The sequence below is a fragment of the Berghia stephanieae genome, chromosome 2 (assembly GCF_034508935.2).
Source record: "Berghia stephanieae isolate SIO BIC M18660-M18661 chromosome 2, UCSD_Bste_1.3, whole genome shotgun sequence".
NCBI lineage: Eukaryota > Metazoa > Mollusca > Gastropoda > Nudibranchia > Aeolidiidae > Berghia > Berghia stephanieae.
Window position 1 is genome coordinate 61,126,623 of NC_088361.1, and position 16,071 is coordinate 61,142,693.

At 38.8% G+C, this 16,071-nt stretch overlaps 1 protein-coding gene across 1 annotated transcript in view; it reads left to right on the forward strand.

The window, feature by feature from the left end:
* LOC144965278 (dynein regulatory complex subunit 7-like) overlaps window positions 1–16,071 on the forward strand; it is a 36,659-nt gene that overhangs the window by 2,248 nt on the left and 18,340 nt on the right. Inside the window, exons 3-9 of the mRNA XM_078900452.1 lie at window positions 671–851; window positions 1,939–2,064; window positions 4,844–5,038; window positions 6,020–6,178; window positions 13,350–13,419; window positions 14,025–14,179; window positions 15,570–15,695. Coding sequence (XP_078756578.1) covers window positions 671–851; window positions 1,939–2,064; window positions 4,844–5,038; window positions 6,020–6,178; window positions 13,350–13,419; window positions 14,025–14,179; window positions 15,570–15,695 — 1,012 coding nt within the window. The remainder of the gene's footprint in view (window positions 1–670; window positions 852–1,938; window positions 2,065–4,843; window positions 5,039–6,019; window positions 6,179–13,349; window positions 13,420–14,024; window positions 14,180–15,569; window positions 15,696–16,071) is intronic.

Genomic DNA, 16,071 nt, shown 5'->3' on the forward strand with positions numbered 1-16,071 from the left:
GGAGACAAATACTGTGTCAAGAATGCTTTTAAATCATCTCATTTATTTCACTTTTGTCAACCGCAATCTCCATCGACTTTTGTGAATCGTCATGTTAGATAATTAAAAACTACCCCGTCTATATAAATGCCGCCATAGCATGTTTATCATATGTATCAGATTAGAAACGCAATAAAAGAACAAAGAAAAATGTAAATAATGCCCTTCGCCCTCTCCTAAAACGGGTATAAGTTGTAATTTAGGAGCTCTAGAATATTAAATGTATATTTCTAAGCTGGGCATATTCTCTTGTATACGTAATGTAAATGTTGCTGCTCGAAGCTCGAAGAAATATATATCAATGTAAAATTGAATGTAAGCTTCAATTTAATAGAAAACAGATAAAATGGACGTTTCGAGTTTCCCCTTTATCAGCAAAACAGGGTGAATGAAACACTACACACGGATGAGGTAATGTAGTGGCGTTGTTAAGAGGAATAAACAAAAACATTGATGGGCATTACTTTTTTAATTTTAATAATTTTAATTTTTAAAATGCGTCTAGATATATATTTAATAAAAGCAGTTTAAAATGATATGACCAGCATGGTAGCCTCCATTTGCTTATGACAGGAAATGGAATGCGCGTTTCAAATAATCATTTCTTTCCTTATCTGTTATTCGCTATCAGAGAGTTGATAGAGGAGGAGCCGACGTTTGATCCAGACCTCTACCCACCATCTTACAAAGATAACAATGAAAAGGAACAGAGGGCTGTTGAGACATGTAAGCGATTTCGAAAGCATTTCAAACACTTGTACGATGAAAGACGTCCTCTCATATTGATGCCAAAAAACGAATTCGGAATGAAGGTAAGGTCAAATAGGGTTTCTATGGCTTGATTGGTATAAGACCTGATTGACTCACAAGTAAACGGACGTATATCGAATCCCAAAAGGGTCAAATGTTTTTTCTGAACCTTTATAAAGCTTATAAAGCGATATTAATATTAATAATTATCATAATGATGATGATGATGATGATGATGATGATGATGATGATGATGATGATGTTGATGATGATGATGATGATAATGATGATAATAATAATAATAATAATAATAATAATAATAATGATGATGATGATGATGATAATAATATAATACTAATAATAATAATAATGATAATATAATAATAATAATAATAATAATAATAATAATAATAATAATAATGATAATAATAATAATAATAATAATAATAATAATAATAATAATAATAATAATAATAATAATAATAATAATAATAATAATAATATAATAATGTTAAAAGAATAATCGCAAAAGTAATAATAATAATAACAATAATAATAATAATAATAATAATAATAATAATAATAATAATAATAATAATAATAATAATGATAATAATAATGATGATAATAATAATAATAATAATAATAATAATAATAATAATAATAATAATAATAATAATAATAACAACAACAATAATAATGATAATATTAATAATGATGATAATAATTATAATGATTATGATGATGATGATGATGATGATGATGATGATGATGATGATGATGATGATGATGATGATGATGGTGATGGTGATTATGATGATGATGATGATGATGATGATGATGATGATGATGATGATGATGATGGTGATGGTGATTATGATGATGATGATGATGATGATGACCACATTACTTATAACATGTAGCATGAACCAAACAGTAAATTATATTGTAAATTGATACTGTAAACTATAAATTACAACCTATATATTTTTATAATACGTCTATAAATAAAAAAAATACAGTCTAAAATGATGGCACCAGCATGGTATCCTCCATTTGCTAATGACAGGAAATAGAATGGAAATAATTTAACCTTTTTGTTATAATGTATCCTTATGTGGCGATAAACACATACTTAATTTCTTACAGAAAGTGGTATGCACAACGATCTGTCCCACCCAGTTGCCATACAAAGACTTACTGGACTGGCCAGACATTGCAAAGTTCGTGTCTAATCACCTCAGTTACAAGAGACTACCGTCCCCAATGGAGATGGTCAGTGTAACAAACAAACAATGCTCGGACCGTTCTTCAATGTGAACCAGCGTTTCAATCTAGCATCACTAAAAAGTAGTCTTTCAGAGTTCAGAGCCATTTGACCCATGAAGCTGGAGTTTATCCCGGTTTCAAAAGCGTGATACAGACAATATCAATTGCTTGTTACCCTTTGGATAGGAAGCTAGTCTATTGCAAAGTACTTTCCGCCAGATTTGACAGACCCAGCAACCTAATCAATGCTGTGTGGACATGGTGGGGGGGGGGGGGGGGGGGGGGGAGAGAAAAAATATCTCGACTTCACCTGGGATTGATCTCCAACTGATCTATCGGGAGACCCAATCTGGTATCGTATCGGGCCAAAAAAATTAATTGTGAATTCCAAATTTAAGATTTGTTGCTTTCCGGAGAATTTATCCATTAATTCCTTAAACAGGAAAACACTCAAATCTTGTAATTTATTTGTATTTGTTGATCATTTTGATTTTGAATTTAATTGTGTTATGTTTTCTTCACAACGATGTAATATACCAGATAGAATCGATGAATTCCAGATTCAATAACTTGATACTGCCGTATTCTGAAAAAATAAGTATTCAAAATTTGGGTCGGAAAATCGTGCTTCAAATATAGATTGATCTTGCCAGGAAACTCACGTAAGTCGTTTGAACGTTTTAGGCAATATGTGTATCATTTTAATCATTAAATATTTAAAGGAAGAGTTTTCTGGCCAATTTTTTAAATACATGTACTTTTCAAACAACGTCAAATTGTCGGAGCCTAAGAGGGGTTCTAGATAGGGTTCATTGTTTTGTTTATTTGTGTCGTAAGGGTTTTCCGGCGCTTGCAACATATTTAAGTTATAAATCAGTGCCATTAAAAGGAAGAAAATTGGATAGTAAAACCATTCTAGATGTATAATTAAAAGGACTTGAGGAAAACGTAAGACAAGGGGAAATAGTTAAAAAATGGAACAGAAGTAGATTCCAAGAGCCCTGTATCAGTGTACTTAGTTTGAGATCACCTAAAATTCTCAACCAGACACCAACACAAGTCCCCACTAAGAGAAATACACTCACATGTTTACAAATGGTCAGAGTCCTTGGCAGGGTGGGAAACGGTTGAATGTATAATTGTAATTTTTGGAGGTGATATTTTTTCCTTGTAAATCATCTGTCTTATGTACTGTTATTTTTTAATTCTTAACATATGTTAAGAATTAAAAAATAACAGTACATAAGACAGATGATTTACACGGAAAAAATATCCCCTCCAAAAATTACAATTATACTTTCAACCGTTTCCCACCCTGCCAAGGACTCTGACCATGATCAGGACAAAAATAAGTAATCTCGTTCCAAGACAAAGACAGCAAGCAATTGGAAAACAGATACAGGGAGATAGAAGACACAGCAAGTACCTCCCTGCCCACTATGGGAGGTCGGAAACCCCACCCAGATAGGGTTCATTGCTGAGTGACGTTATTGCTCCCTTGTTTCAACTTGTGCCCAGCTCATTTCTTTTTCCTTATACTCGTTTGGATGAAAATACATTTTTAGACTAGCTGTTTTCCACAAATCGTCCTGTCACCTGAAATAGATGATTGTGCGAAGATAAATGATACCAGAAATAATATTTTGTTTACAGATCACAAAATATTCAAAAAACGAGAGAGGAATTGTTATTGTCATGAAACACGTTATAGAAACCGACATAAGAGTCTTAAGGTGAAATGATTTTTTCAAAGGAATCACCTTTTTCTAATTTTGTCCATTGTTTCTTGCCCGAACTTTTCTTGTAATAAGTTCAGCCAGTTTAAGCATGCTGACTGTCGGAATATGTGATCAAGTTTGTAACAATTTTGGCCCTCGTAACGGAACCCTTGGGTTAACACACCCTCACGGGTCGGGTCACTGTGTGCCCCGGACTGCCCCGGACTACCCCGGACTGCCCCGGAGAGTGTTTAGCTTTTCACGTTTATTCTCTGTCAAGGAATGCTTTATATTTTAGAGACAAAATTCTGTCCTTATAGACAAACAATTACGATTGGGACGAAGGTAGAGAACAGAAACACTTGAATGCTTGAAGTGTGCGACACAACTTTATTAAATCAAGACATTACGAACACACACGCCGGCATAACCGACGGACGAACTGACAGTCAAACATCAGTATAACAGTAAAAGGCGTCATAATAGACGGCCCAGACATTCAAGGGAACAACCCAGCTGAAACATAAAAGCAGTGGCGGCTCGTGTCTTTATAGAATGGGCGGGCATTACAATGAGCAGTCCGGGACAGTCCGGGGCACAAAATGACCTTTCCGCACACTCACGCACAGTTCCATTCAACTCGTGTGAATTAGCAGGGGCGTTTCATAAGCGACTTGAAATGTATAAAAAGGGACAAATTGGATTTCATTTGATCAGCAGTTAGCGGATGATTGATAAATGGAGCAATGTGAAGATAATTTAGCAACTTCGAACATTCACTCTTTCAGACATTTCTACTTTAAAATGTGATTTAGGTGATAAAAATTGTAATCGCCATATTATTAGTTAATATCAAATATCAACAATTTACCATCACAAGGTTTAAATAACACTTCAAAATCCAGATGTGTAGTCTGGCATCAAATTTCATTTTAGGGAAACTTGTGAAGTTCTGAAACTGGAGTCAATGTTTCGTAATTCTACGAATTTTTCGCAATGGTAGGCAGGTCTGCTCTTTGAGTATCTATAATATATTTTTAAAATATTGAAGGCTTCTTTCATTCCAGCCCGAGACGATGTACGCCCCTCAGACAGTTCTAGGCAGGAAGCGAGGTCATTGTTTCGAGTTTAGTACTGTTTTGTGTTCCATGCTGATTGGTTCTGGCTATGACGCTTATGTGGTCAGCGGATATGCCTTGAGAGAGGTTGCCAACAGGGATCTCTCCTACACTAAATGCCCGCTGATAGAGGAAGACATTACGGTAAGTTAGGTGGGTGGTCGATTCGTTGACCGCGTCTCGACTTCTTTTTAAAAATAAAAAAAAGGAAATTCGAGGAGCGTTGACAGGATGGATCAAAATCTCGTCCCCCCCCCCCCCCACAGCCCTACAACTTTTGAAGAAGAAAGGTCTCTATTATCTGTTCATTCAAATTATGACACAAGTTAATTTTGATGTACATTACATTCAGGTATGTTTTGATCATTGTTTGAATTGCTGGAGTCCAGTTAACTAAGGATATATTTCGGAATTACGTATCTTATCTTACTGCTCATTATGTCTGTTGGTATGCAGGGCAGCAACAAAGGACCTCCATCTTCCTCTGTCCATGGCCATCATCTTCAGGGATCTTCCATTCTCTCATCTCTCCCTCCACTGTTCTCTTCCACTTTGCCCTGGGCTTTCATCTTCTTATCTTTCCTTTTGGTGTCCAATGTACTTCATTTTTGCTGATGTTTCCCACCTACTTTCTCATATCATGTCCTTTCCATCTCCACCTTCTTCTTATGACGATGCCCTTCATATCTTCCATTCCTCATTGATCTAACAGATTTTTATTTTTCATTGAAAAAATATCTATTCTGCCAGTAAATGTTTATGATCCTCCTGAGGCGCTTTGTATGAAAAGCAGGCAGCTTCTTCGGAATTTAGAAACTTGATAATACACTTGGCTCAGGTGTTTTCGAAAGCATGGAAGTAAGCAGTGAGGAATATTTCAAGAGCGCTAGTATAGAGATATCTAACGAACGAGTCGTACCGTATAAAATTGAAATTTGGCTCTATCATATCATATAAGGGGCAATTTCATAAATCTATTGCGGCATGTTATTGAAAACGTTTTGTATAGTTTTTAATAACCACTTTAGATAGGAACATAATAATTGACAGGTGAATTTTAAGAAAACAAACCGATAGTATAATCAATAAACTGTATTCAAGGGTTTTCAAATCTGATCTCATTAGGTATTCCCCCGGCCGATTACCTTGACTATTAAAAGGTATACAGTACGTCCTCCTCGATGGTTACAGAGTGAATACTTGTTGCGGATGAAAACGAAAAAGGATACTGAGCAAAAACAAGAAGATGACGAGCTGATGGAGAAGACAAGACGACAGAAAGAGGTAAGCAAGTAAGCAATGAAAGATGATGCTACCTTATAAGGGTTCGTTTGTTTTTGTTATCATCGTAAACATGAACTTTTATGTTTGGCTATGTCCACTTAAATGTTTAAACTTACGAATGTTTAATAGCAGCTGCTCAATTTCAAATTACAGAGGTTTAACAGCACGAATGACTGAAAATAATAATTATTTAAGCGTACAATCATTATTGTATGATTGAATGTTTAATGCTAACAATATACACGGATGCTTGGCTTAACATACAGTGACAACCCTCGTGCGGGCGCGACTACGGCAACGAGCCAACGAGCCACATGAGCTGCTCGCCCCGGTGTGTGACTAAATTTGATCCAAACCCGGTGCCCGAATAGCAGCCCTATCCCGGGCGCCACACTATTGTCCTTATGTCGAGTCCCAATCAGTCCCGTCAATGGCGAAGCGGTCTGCCGCCTAGCCAAATAATACCGCGTTCGTGTCGCCAGGGTCGTCGGCACGTCCGAGAAAAAAGCAAACGTCCCATGCATCAATCGATTCGCGGCCTGCCGATCGGAAAATGCGACGGCGGGGATGGCGAGCTGACGCGTATATTGTCCCTGAACGTCGAGAGCCAGAGTATGGCAAAAAATGAGCTTTTATCAAAGCTATTGGCCGTTCATTGCGTTGATATCCTCCTTTTACAGGAGACCCACCTTTATTCAGGCGCGCAATCTTCCCGATTCCAGATCCCAGGCTATACGGTGGTCCAACGCGAGGACACCTCGAGGCTCAAAGGAGGGGTTAGCGTTTACGCTAAAGAGCCATCGAAGGTAAGGGTCATTGAGAGCGTAACGGACAGCAATGGGGTGAACCGAATTTCCGTGGAAGTAGGTGGACTGTGTTTGCATAATATATACAAACCACCTAGAGCGACTTGGACTACACCACCGGTACCGGTGGTCAGCCATCCTTCCATCTGTCTGGGAGACTTTAATAGCCACCATCACGAATGGGGCTACCGAGACTGCAATGAGGCAGGAAGACAACTCCGCTCATGGATGGACTGTAATGATCTACACCTAGTGTACGATCCTACAGCCAAGGGTACCTTCCGGGGTACCCGCCATAAGAAGGAGTATACTCCAGACCTCACCCTCGTAACGAAAGGCGCGAACGGTGAACCGTTGCAGGTGAAGCGGACAGTCCTCGGGGACTTTCCGCATAGCCAGCACAGGCCGGTTCTTGTCACAGCTGGGGTGACAATACCGAGGGTGCAGTCTCTCCCACTTTGCAGATGGAATTTCAGGAAGGCTGACTGGGAGGAATTCAGTTCCTATATCGAGCAGGTCTGCCCTGCCATTCCTCCCAAGTCCAAGAATATAACCAGATTTAGTAGGCTACTGGTTAAGAGCGCTCAACGCTCTATTCCACGGGGCAAACGGAAATTCTACACCCCTTGCTGGACAGCAGAGTCGGAAGAGCTGTACCGAGAGTACCAGCAGACCCAGTCCCAGGACACAGCCGATAGACTACTCCAGTCTCTGGCAGAGGGAAGGAAGCAACGGTGGCAGGAGACCGTGGAAAGTCTCGACTTTACACACTCCAGCCGCCACGCTTGGCGTTTGATAAAGAAATTGGACCCAGATCGGAATTTCGCGAAGGCTGCACCGGAATGCGAGGCAGACACAATTGCCAAGAATATTAAGAACCGTAGCAAGCGGGTCCCTAATCAGGCTTTTGAGCGCGGTGTCCGCAAGGCGTACCGTACGATTTTGGACTCGCTACCTGCGGAGGAGTCGGACTGGACGGCCCCGTTCAGTCCCCGAGAAGTGGGTGCAGCCATTAGCGAAGTGAAGAACGGCAAAGCAGCTGGGATAGATGGTGTATATCCCGATATGGTGACGCATCTGGGCCCCAGGGCACGGGCCTAGCTAGCAGAGGCAATGTCTGACATCCTTGCAAACGGAAAGCTTCCACAAGTGTGGAAGCATGCGAAGATAGTTGCCATCCTGAAGCCAGGGAAGCCGGCGAAGGAGGCAGACAGTTACAGACCCATATCGCTGCTGAGCTGTCTTTACAAACTGTTGGAGCGTGTTCTATTAAACCGATGGGGGCCGGTCCTAGACGCTGCCCTGCCACCTGAGCAGGCAGGCTTCAGGGAAGGGAGGTGCACCACGGAGCAGGTCATTGCCCTTACAGAGCATATTGAGCACGGGTTCGAGAGAAAACAGCAAACAGGTGCTGTGTTTATAGACCTATCAGCGGCGTACGATACGGTCTGGTGCGATGGGTTAATGCTCAAACTTGCAAAAATCATAAGGTGCAAAAAGACCTTGAAGTTGTTCTCTTTGATCTTAGGGGAAAGGCAATTCCACGTCGCGCTGGGAGACGTCACGAGCAAAGTTAGGAAATTGAAGAATGGGGTCCCTCAGGGGTCGGTACTTGCGCCAATGTTGTTTAACGTTTACATTAGCGATATGCCGAACACTTCCTCCCTGAGGCTGGGATACGCAGACGACTGGGCACTCGTTACTCAGAGTAAAGTGTGGACCCGTCTCGAGAGAGTACTCAGCGAGGACGTCACCAGACTCAAATCCTACTTTGACAAGTGGTACCTGAAGATGAACACTTCAAAAACCGTGGCCACTGCATTTCACGTATGCAGTGGTTGGCACACCCGTAAACTGAATGTCCTAGTCGGGGACCAGCCACTCCCATATGAGCCGCGTCCAAAATACCTAGGGTGACGCTGGATCGCAGCCTTACCTATCGGGTTCATCTCGAAGGGGTTGCCCGGAAGATAGAGAAGCGGAATAGTCTTCTGAGGAAGCTGGCGGGATCGACTTGGGGCGCCAGCCAAGCGCTCCTGAGAACATCCGCCCTGGCACTATGCTATTCCACCGCGGAGTATTGCGCTCCAGTGTGGGGTAGAAGCAGAAACGTTGAGAAGGTGGATGTAAAACTTCGCAAGTCGATGCACATAGTGTCGGGAACGCTAGCAACAACCCCTAGAGAATGGGGCCCGGTGATGGCAGCGATCCAGCCCCCCGATGTCCGGAGGGAGACCATTACGGGAAACTGGCTGAGTAAGATCAAAGAGAGAGGGAATGGGGATACCCCTCTCATGCGCATAATGAACGGTGCCCCCGTTTCGAGCCGAAATAAGTCCCGGCAACCCTTGTACGCAGAATCCCTGACTACGGACAGAGCTGCACATACGAGATGGAAGTCGGTTTGGACGAATTCAATCCCTCGTGGGGGCGGGGACCTACACTCCTCCAAGCTTGGTGAGAAGTTGCCAGGCTTTGATACCAGTAAGAGGAGACACTGGGTAGCTGCGAATCGGCTTCGGTCGAGGAGCTGCCTAACGGCCGGTGCGTTACATCAGTGGGGTCTAACTTCCTGTCCTTTATGTCCACGCTGTGGGCAAGAACCCGAAACGGCAGAGCATCTAGTCGAAAGGTGTGTTGTGACGATGCTACCAGGCGGGTTCGCGACGGTGCACGAATGCGGACCGGACTTTGCTGATTGGGTCGATCGTCATAACATAATAGTGTGAACCATAAGAAGCAGCAGGCAACGTTCTTAGGCCCGGCATATAGATCACATTAGATCCTCCGTATGTAACTGCCAATTTAAAGTAATCAACTAATTAATTGCCATAATAACATATTGCGTAAATACCTAACAACAACAACAACAACAACAACAACAACAAAAAATAAATATAAAATAATCAAATCTCATAGTAGACAAACACTAAATAGGACCCTCATTAAGTGACAAAATCGGAAATTTTACATTTCACTTCTGGATATTTTTACTTAAAAATCACATTGGCAAAAGGTTCACGAGTGATACTGTTGTGAGTCGATGGTTTACATATGATGAAAGGTTACACTTGGTTAACTTCTACACATACTCAATCAGTTTGTGTGTTGAATGTCGTAAAATGGAATGACTGCTAAGTGTGAAAAAACCCTCCAAACACACACATACACAGACAAACACACACACACACACACACACACACACACACACACAAACAAAACAAACAAACAAACCTCTTGTTCTGTGTCACTCAATTCTACCTAGCCCCCATTATTTGGTACGTACGGGTCAATCAAATGTTACAAACACTGAATTTTTTCTCTCTCATCCTCCCCCCTCCCCTCCCCCTATAGAAAAGGAGTCAAGCTAATCAAAATAGATAAAATTGATGTAGCAGGTTGCAAAGTTTCTATTTCTAATTTCTATGTTAGCAAATTGGGTGCATTTTTTGATAACAATTTGTCCATGAATAATCATATCACCAAAATTATCCAAAGCTGTCACTACCATCTTAAAAATATTGGTCGTATTAGGTCCTTGATTGACACTGAAATCACAAAAACGCTTGTCACTTCTTTCATTCTTAGTAGACTTGACTACTGCAATGTTCTGCTCATTGGTTGTCCCAATTACAATATTCAAAGATTGCAGAAAGTTCAGAACAGGGCGGCTAGATTGGTGATGTTATCAAAACGTGACGATCCTATCTCCCCTGTTCTGGACGTTCTTCATTGGCTGCCGGTGAAGCAGCGTATTGAGTTCAAGGTGTTACGTTTTTGTTATGGCTCATTTCATGGCCTGTCACCACCCTATTTAAACGATCTTGTTTCTCATTATACACCTTGCAGATCGCTAAGATCTAATAGTATGCTTCTTCTGACAGAGGTACCCTCAAAGTCTTTGGTTCACAACAAATCCTTCCTAATGAGTGCGCCCTGATTGTGGAATTCCCTTTCTTATAATACTAAGAATAGTGAAAATTTAGAAACCTTTACAGAGAAATTGAAAACTGAATTATTTAGAAGAGCGTTTCTCGACAATTAATATGCTTTAAGATTTTATTTAGGGTAGTAATGTGCATGTAAAGAATTTGTGTATGTGGACGCGGAGAAAATTCCGTATGTCGGTGTACGGGTGTACGTGTGTGAGCGTGATGGTGTGAATTCTAGTTTATAATAATATAGTCTGAGTGATTGTAAAGCGCCATAAAACACTTGTCAGTGGATTAATGGGCGCTATATAAGTATATTATATTAGTATGATTATAAAAAGAAACTATTATAACACAAAACTGTCATCAGTGAGGGACACTAAGGAATTTTTCTCTGTTTCAAAGGAACTTTTAGGGGAAGAAAAGGGCATGTGTCTACCCACTAATATCCCGGTAGAAAAGCAGCCGGATGCATTTTCAGATTTCTTTTCGGGAAAAATATCGAAAATTCGGAACAATTTGGAACTCGTGCAAAATGAAGATATACATTTCCACCCTTTTTCGGGTTCACAGGGATTCTCTTGTTTTAAAGAAACAACTGAAGAAGAGATTTCTAAAATAATTTTTTCATCTTCCTCGAAGTCATGTGATTTAGATCCTTTACCAACTAATATTTTGAAATTATGTCTTCCTGAATTGATACCTTGCATAACTTATATTATAAATCAGTCACTTATCTCAGGACAAGTCCCAGATATCTATAAACATGCAATTGTAAAGCATCTCATAAAAAAGCAAAATCTCGACGTAAATGACCTTAGTAACTACCGTCCCGTCTCAAATCTGCCATTTCTTTCTAAAATCCTTGAAAAAGTTGTACTCAGACGTCTTTCACAACATCTCCATGAAAACAATCTATGGGAAAAATTTCAGTCAGCTTATCGTTCTTACCACAGCACAGAAACTGCTCTGTGCTGTGTTGCGAGTGATTTGCTTGATGTTTTAGATAAAGGTTCTGTTTCTCTTCTGACATTGTTAGACCTTTCGGCGGCGTTTGATACTATTGATCACGGTATTCTCATTAAACGACTTAATATAACTTTTGGCTTGTCTGGGACTGTCTTGCAGTGGTTTGAATCTTATTTAGATGGCAGAAAACAACAGGTTATGATTTTAGATAAACTTTCTCGTCAACATACATTGTCTTTTGGTGTTCCTCAAGGCTCTGTTTTGGGTCCAATTCTTTTTGTTTTGTATACTTCTCCATTATCTAATGTCATCACTGGTCATGGGCTGCGCTATCATCTCTATGCAGATGATACGCAACTTTATGCTACTGATAAAACTAAAAATCTCGAAAATATTGTGAAACGTGTGGAAGAATGTGTGACGGATGTGAAAGAGTGGATGGATGCAAACAAGTTGAAAATGAATGAGTCAAAAACAGAAGTGATGATTGTGGGAAATAGAGGGCAGTTGAAGGTGAATGATGGTCTTGAGGTGTTGATTGGGGGTGAAAAGATCAAAGTTTCAAAGACTGTGAAAAATTTGGGTGTCTATTTTGATTCAGAAATGAGAATGTCAGCTCACATTTCTGCTCTCTGTAAATCTTTATACTTTCAATTGAAGAAAATCAGTTCGATCCGTCAGTATATTGCCATTGGAACATGTAAAACATTGGTTGTTTCCCTCATTTTTTCGAAACTAGATTATTGTAACTCACTGCTTGTCAACTTGCCTCAGGCTTCTATTAAACAATTACAACTACTGCAAAACAGTGCAGCAAGATTAGTTTTTGGCAAAAACAAATTTGATCATGCAACCCCTTTGTTGGCCTTTCTCCACTGGTTTCCCATTGAAAAGCGCACATATTACAAAGCAGCGTGTCTTGTTTATAAGTGTTTGGCTGGTATAGCACCGGCATATCTCACAGATCACGTGGTCATGTGTAAATTTGAAAATTACACTTTAAGATCATGTAATGACCAAACGAAAATTTCGGAAAAAAGATCAAGAACAAAATTTGGTGATAGATCTTTGCTTGTTTCGGCCCCAAGATTTGGAATGAACTACCACGTGGTCTGAGGGAGTGCAAGTCTTTACCTACTTTTAAAAAGAATCTCAAGACACATTTTTACTGTATTTGTTTTTCTTGACTCTATATGAATCCTTGATTTGGCTATGAATTATTATTGTTGTTATTATTTTTTTTCACTTAAAATTGATATTTATATTGTAAAGTGCCCAGAGCTTGTGTTTTACACGAGAATGAGCGCTATATAAATGTGTATTATTATTATTATTATTATTATTATTATTATTATTATTATTATTATTATAAGTATATTATATTATCAAATGTAACTTTTACCTTCTAATTTCGACAACAATCCCTTGCTTCGGATTTAATTTCCATTCCATCCTATCCTGCAGTTAGATGAAGCACCACCTGATGACGAACTGAGAGGGTGGCGAATCCACTCCTGGGTACTCGTCTTGCAAGGTAAGGGTGGACTTGGATGTGTGTCTCATGTTCGTTCAGAATGCGTTTGTCACATCATCGTAACACGAGACAAAGTTGAGATAGAAAGAGAAAAAATATAGGTAAAGATTCACTTTCAGGTCATAGTCATAAATTCAGATTTAAGACTTTTTGACGTGTTTGTGGTTATCTTTATTAATCGAAAGCAAATGAAATAAAAATGAATCTGACAAAATCAAGAAAAGGCGTTTTGTCAGAATACAGAAGAGTAAAAAACTACTACGTGGGCCAGTGGTATGACAAACGCTTTCGGATCGGAAGGTCCTGGTTTCGAGCCTCGCTCGACGCATAGTTGAGTCATTGGAAAAGACCCTTTACTCACATTCTCTCACCGTACTCAGGTGTAAAATTACCTGGGGATTAACAGTGTTGTCTCTGTCCGAAAAAAATTATAATATCGCATAACAGGCATCATGTCTCGTTATACGTGTTACGTGTTGCTCTTGGTCAGGGACCACTAGAAAGCGCTTTGAGCACGTCTAGTGGATATTGCGCTAAATAAAAGCTCAAGTTAAAAATATTATATATTATGCAACAATTAATGTTTGTACTTCAATCAATGGCAGGTCGAAGGAACATCAAAGAGAGCTTCTTCATCGAACCAACTCATGGTGTGGCCTATCCTCTGGACTGGGAGGGATACCTGGGACTTGAAGCCATATGGAACCACCTTAATTATTACGTCAATGTTCAACAAGATCAGAAACCAGATACAATGGAGGTAGAAGAGTAAATTGCATTGTTTCAATTACATTTCGAAAATTGGTTGATGATCTAAATACAATCTGTGTATGATACAGGGAGGTTAGGAAAGAAAACGAAGAAAAAAGATTCATAAAATAATCAACCTTTCTTTTCGCTGATTTTTTTCTTGTATTTTAAAATTAGCTTTATCTGGCAATGTATCATCTAATGTAACTGCCGATTGTTAATAATAATAATAATAATAATAATAATAATAATAATAATAATAATAATAATAATAATAATAATAATAATAATAATAATAATAATAATAATAATAATAATAATAATAATAATAATAATAATAATAATATATACTTTATTCATCTGAAAAAAATGGAAATTCGTTTACAGACGTGGCATGCATAAAAATGGATAAACACAAAGTGTAGAATCTATGGCGACAATGAACACACACACACACACACACACACACACACACACACACATATATATATATATATATATATATATATATATATATATATATATATATATAAATTTTACAAAGCGAAACATGTTGTCCCCATGACCCCCGGTTTTAACCCATATGCAAATGCAGAAAAATGTAAAAATATACAACCAAGAACCAATAGCAACACTTTATATATTAATTTGATAAATTGAGATAGGCCATACCTCTGGCCTTGAGTCTTTAACTTGCAATATTGCCTGCTCCAAATTTCCTCCCATGACTGACCTACCAATAGTTAATCTTGAATCACTTAATCAATGAGTTACTCCCTTGTAATGGACAATCTGGCTCAAGGATTTAATCAAATATGTGATAAGCATTAAACCAGGTGATATCGTGAAGATTCTCTTTAGAATATGCATTGTTTTAAAATTTAAAAAAAAAAAGAAATATATATTCATTTAATTTTTCATTCACATTTTAAATCGGTATCACAACGACCTCATTTGAATCGTGAAAATAAGTTCGTCGGAAAGATATAATAATAAATAGCTCGATCTCAGATTTTAAAGCAATTTTAATTTAATAACTAAGAGCGACAATCATTAAAACTGTATATGCAATTTCTGTTTATACCAGTTACTTCCCTTGGTTATATTTTTTTTTCGTGATGAATCGCTCACTGGCACACGCATGGGTGGCAGAGAAGGTGCTCAATATCATTACTGATTAAGGGTGACGAAGAGTACAATAGTGCACTTAATATGATATCTTTTTGTTACCAATGGGACCAGGAAAATTTAGATTATTTTGTTTTATGTGAAAATATGTTGCAAAGAATATTATGAGGAAAAATGAGACTGGAGAAATAGTTCGTTTTAGACAATGGTTTGTATAATGCTTTCGTTATATCATGTAATTATAGTGTATTTGTTTTCATTTGTTTGCTCAGGGGCTTGTGTATAACATTGGCGACAGTCGGGATTGGGAATACGTGTTTGCCGGGCAGGATTTACACATTACAATGATGATGACTGCCTCTGAACTCACTTTGCACAGGAGGCAAAAAATGATAGCCGTAAGCAAACTTTAAAGTGCGACAATGTGTGTGTGGGTTTGTGTGTATGCGTGTGTGTGTGTGTGTGTGTGAGTGTGCTTATGTGCTTATGTATGTGTAAGACAGACATGCACAAAGATACAGAGAGACACAAGAGAGGAAGATAGATAGCTAGAGATAGATAGATAGATAGATAGATAGATAGATAGATAGAGATAGAGATAGATAGAAAGATAGATAGATAGATAGATAGATAGATAGATAGATAGATAGATAGATAGATAGGTAGATATATATATATATATATATCGAGAGAGAGAGAGAGAGAGAGAGAGAGAGAGAGAGAGAGAGAGAGAGAGAGAGGGAGAGAGAGAGATCAGCTTTAGTCTACTCCCCC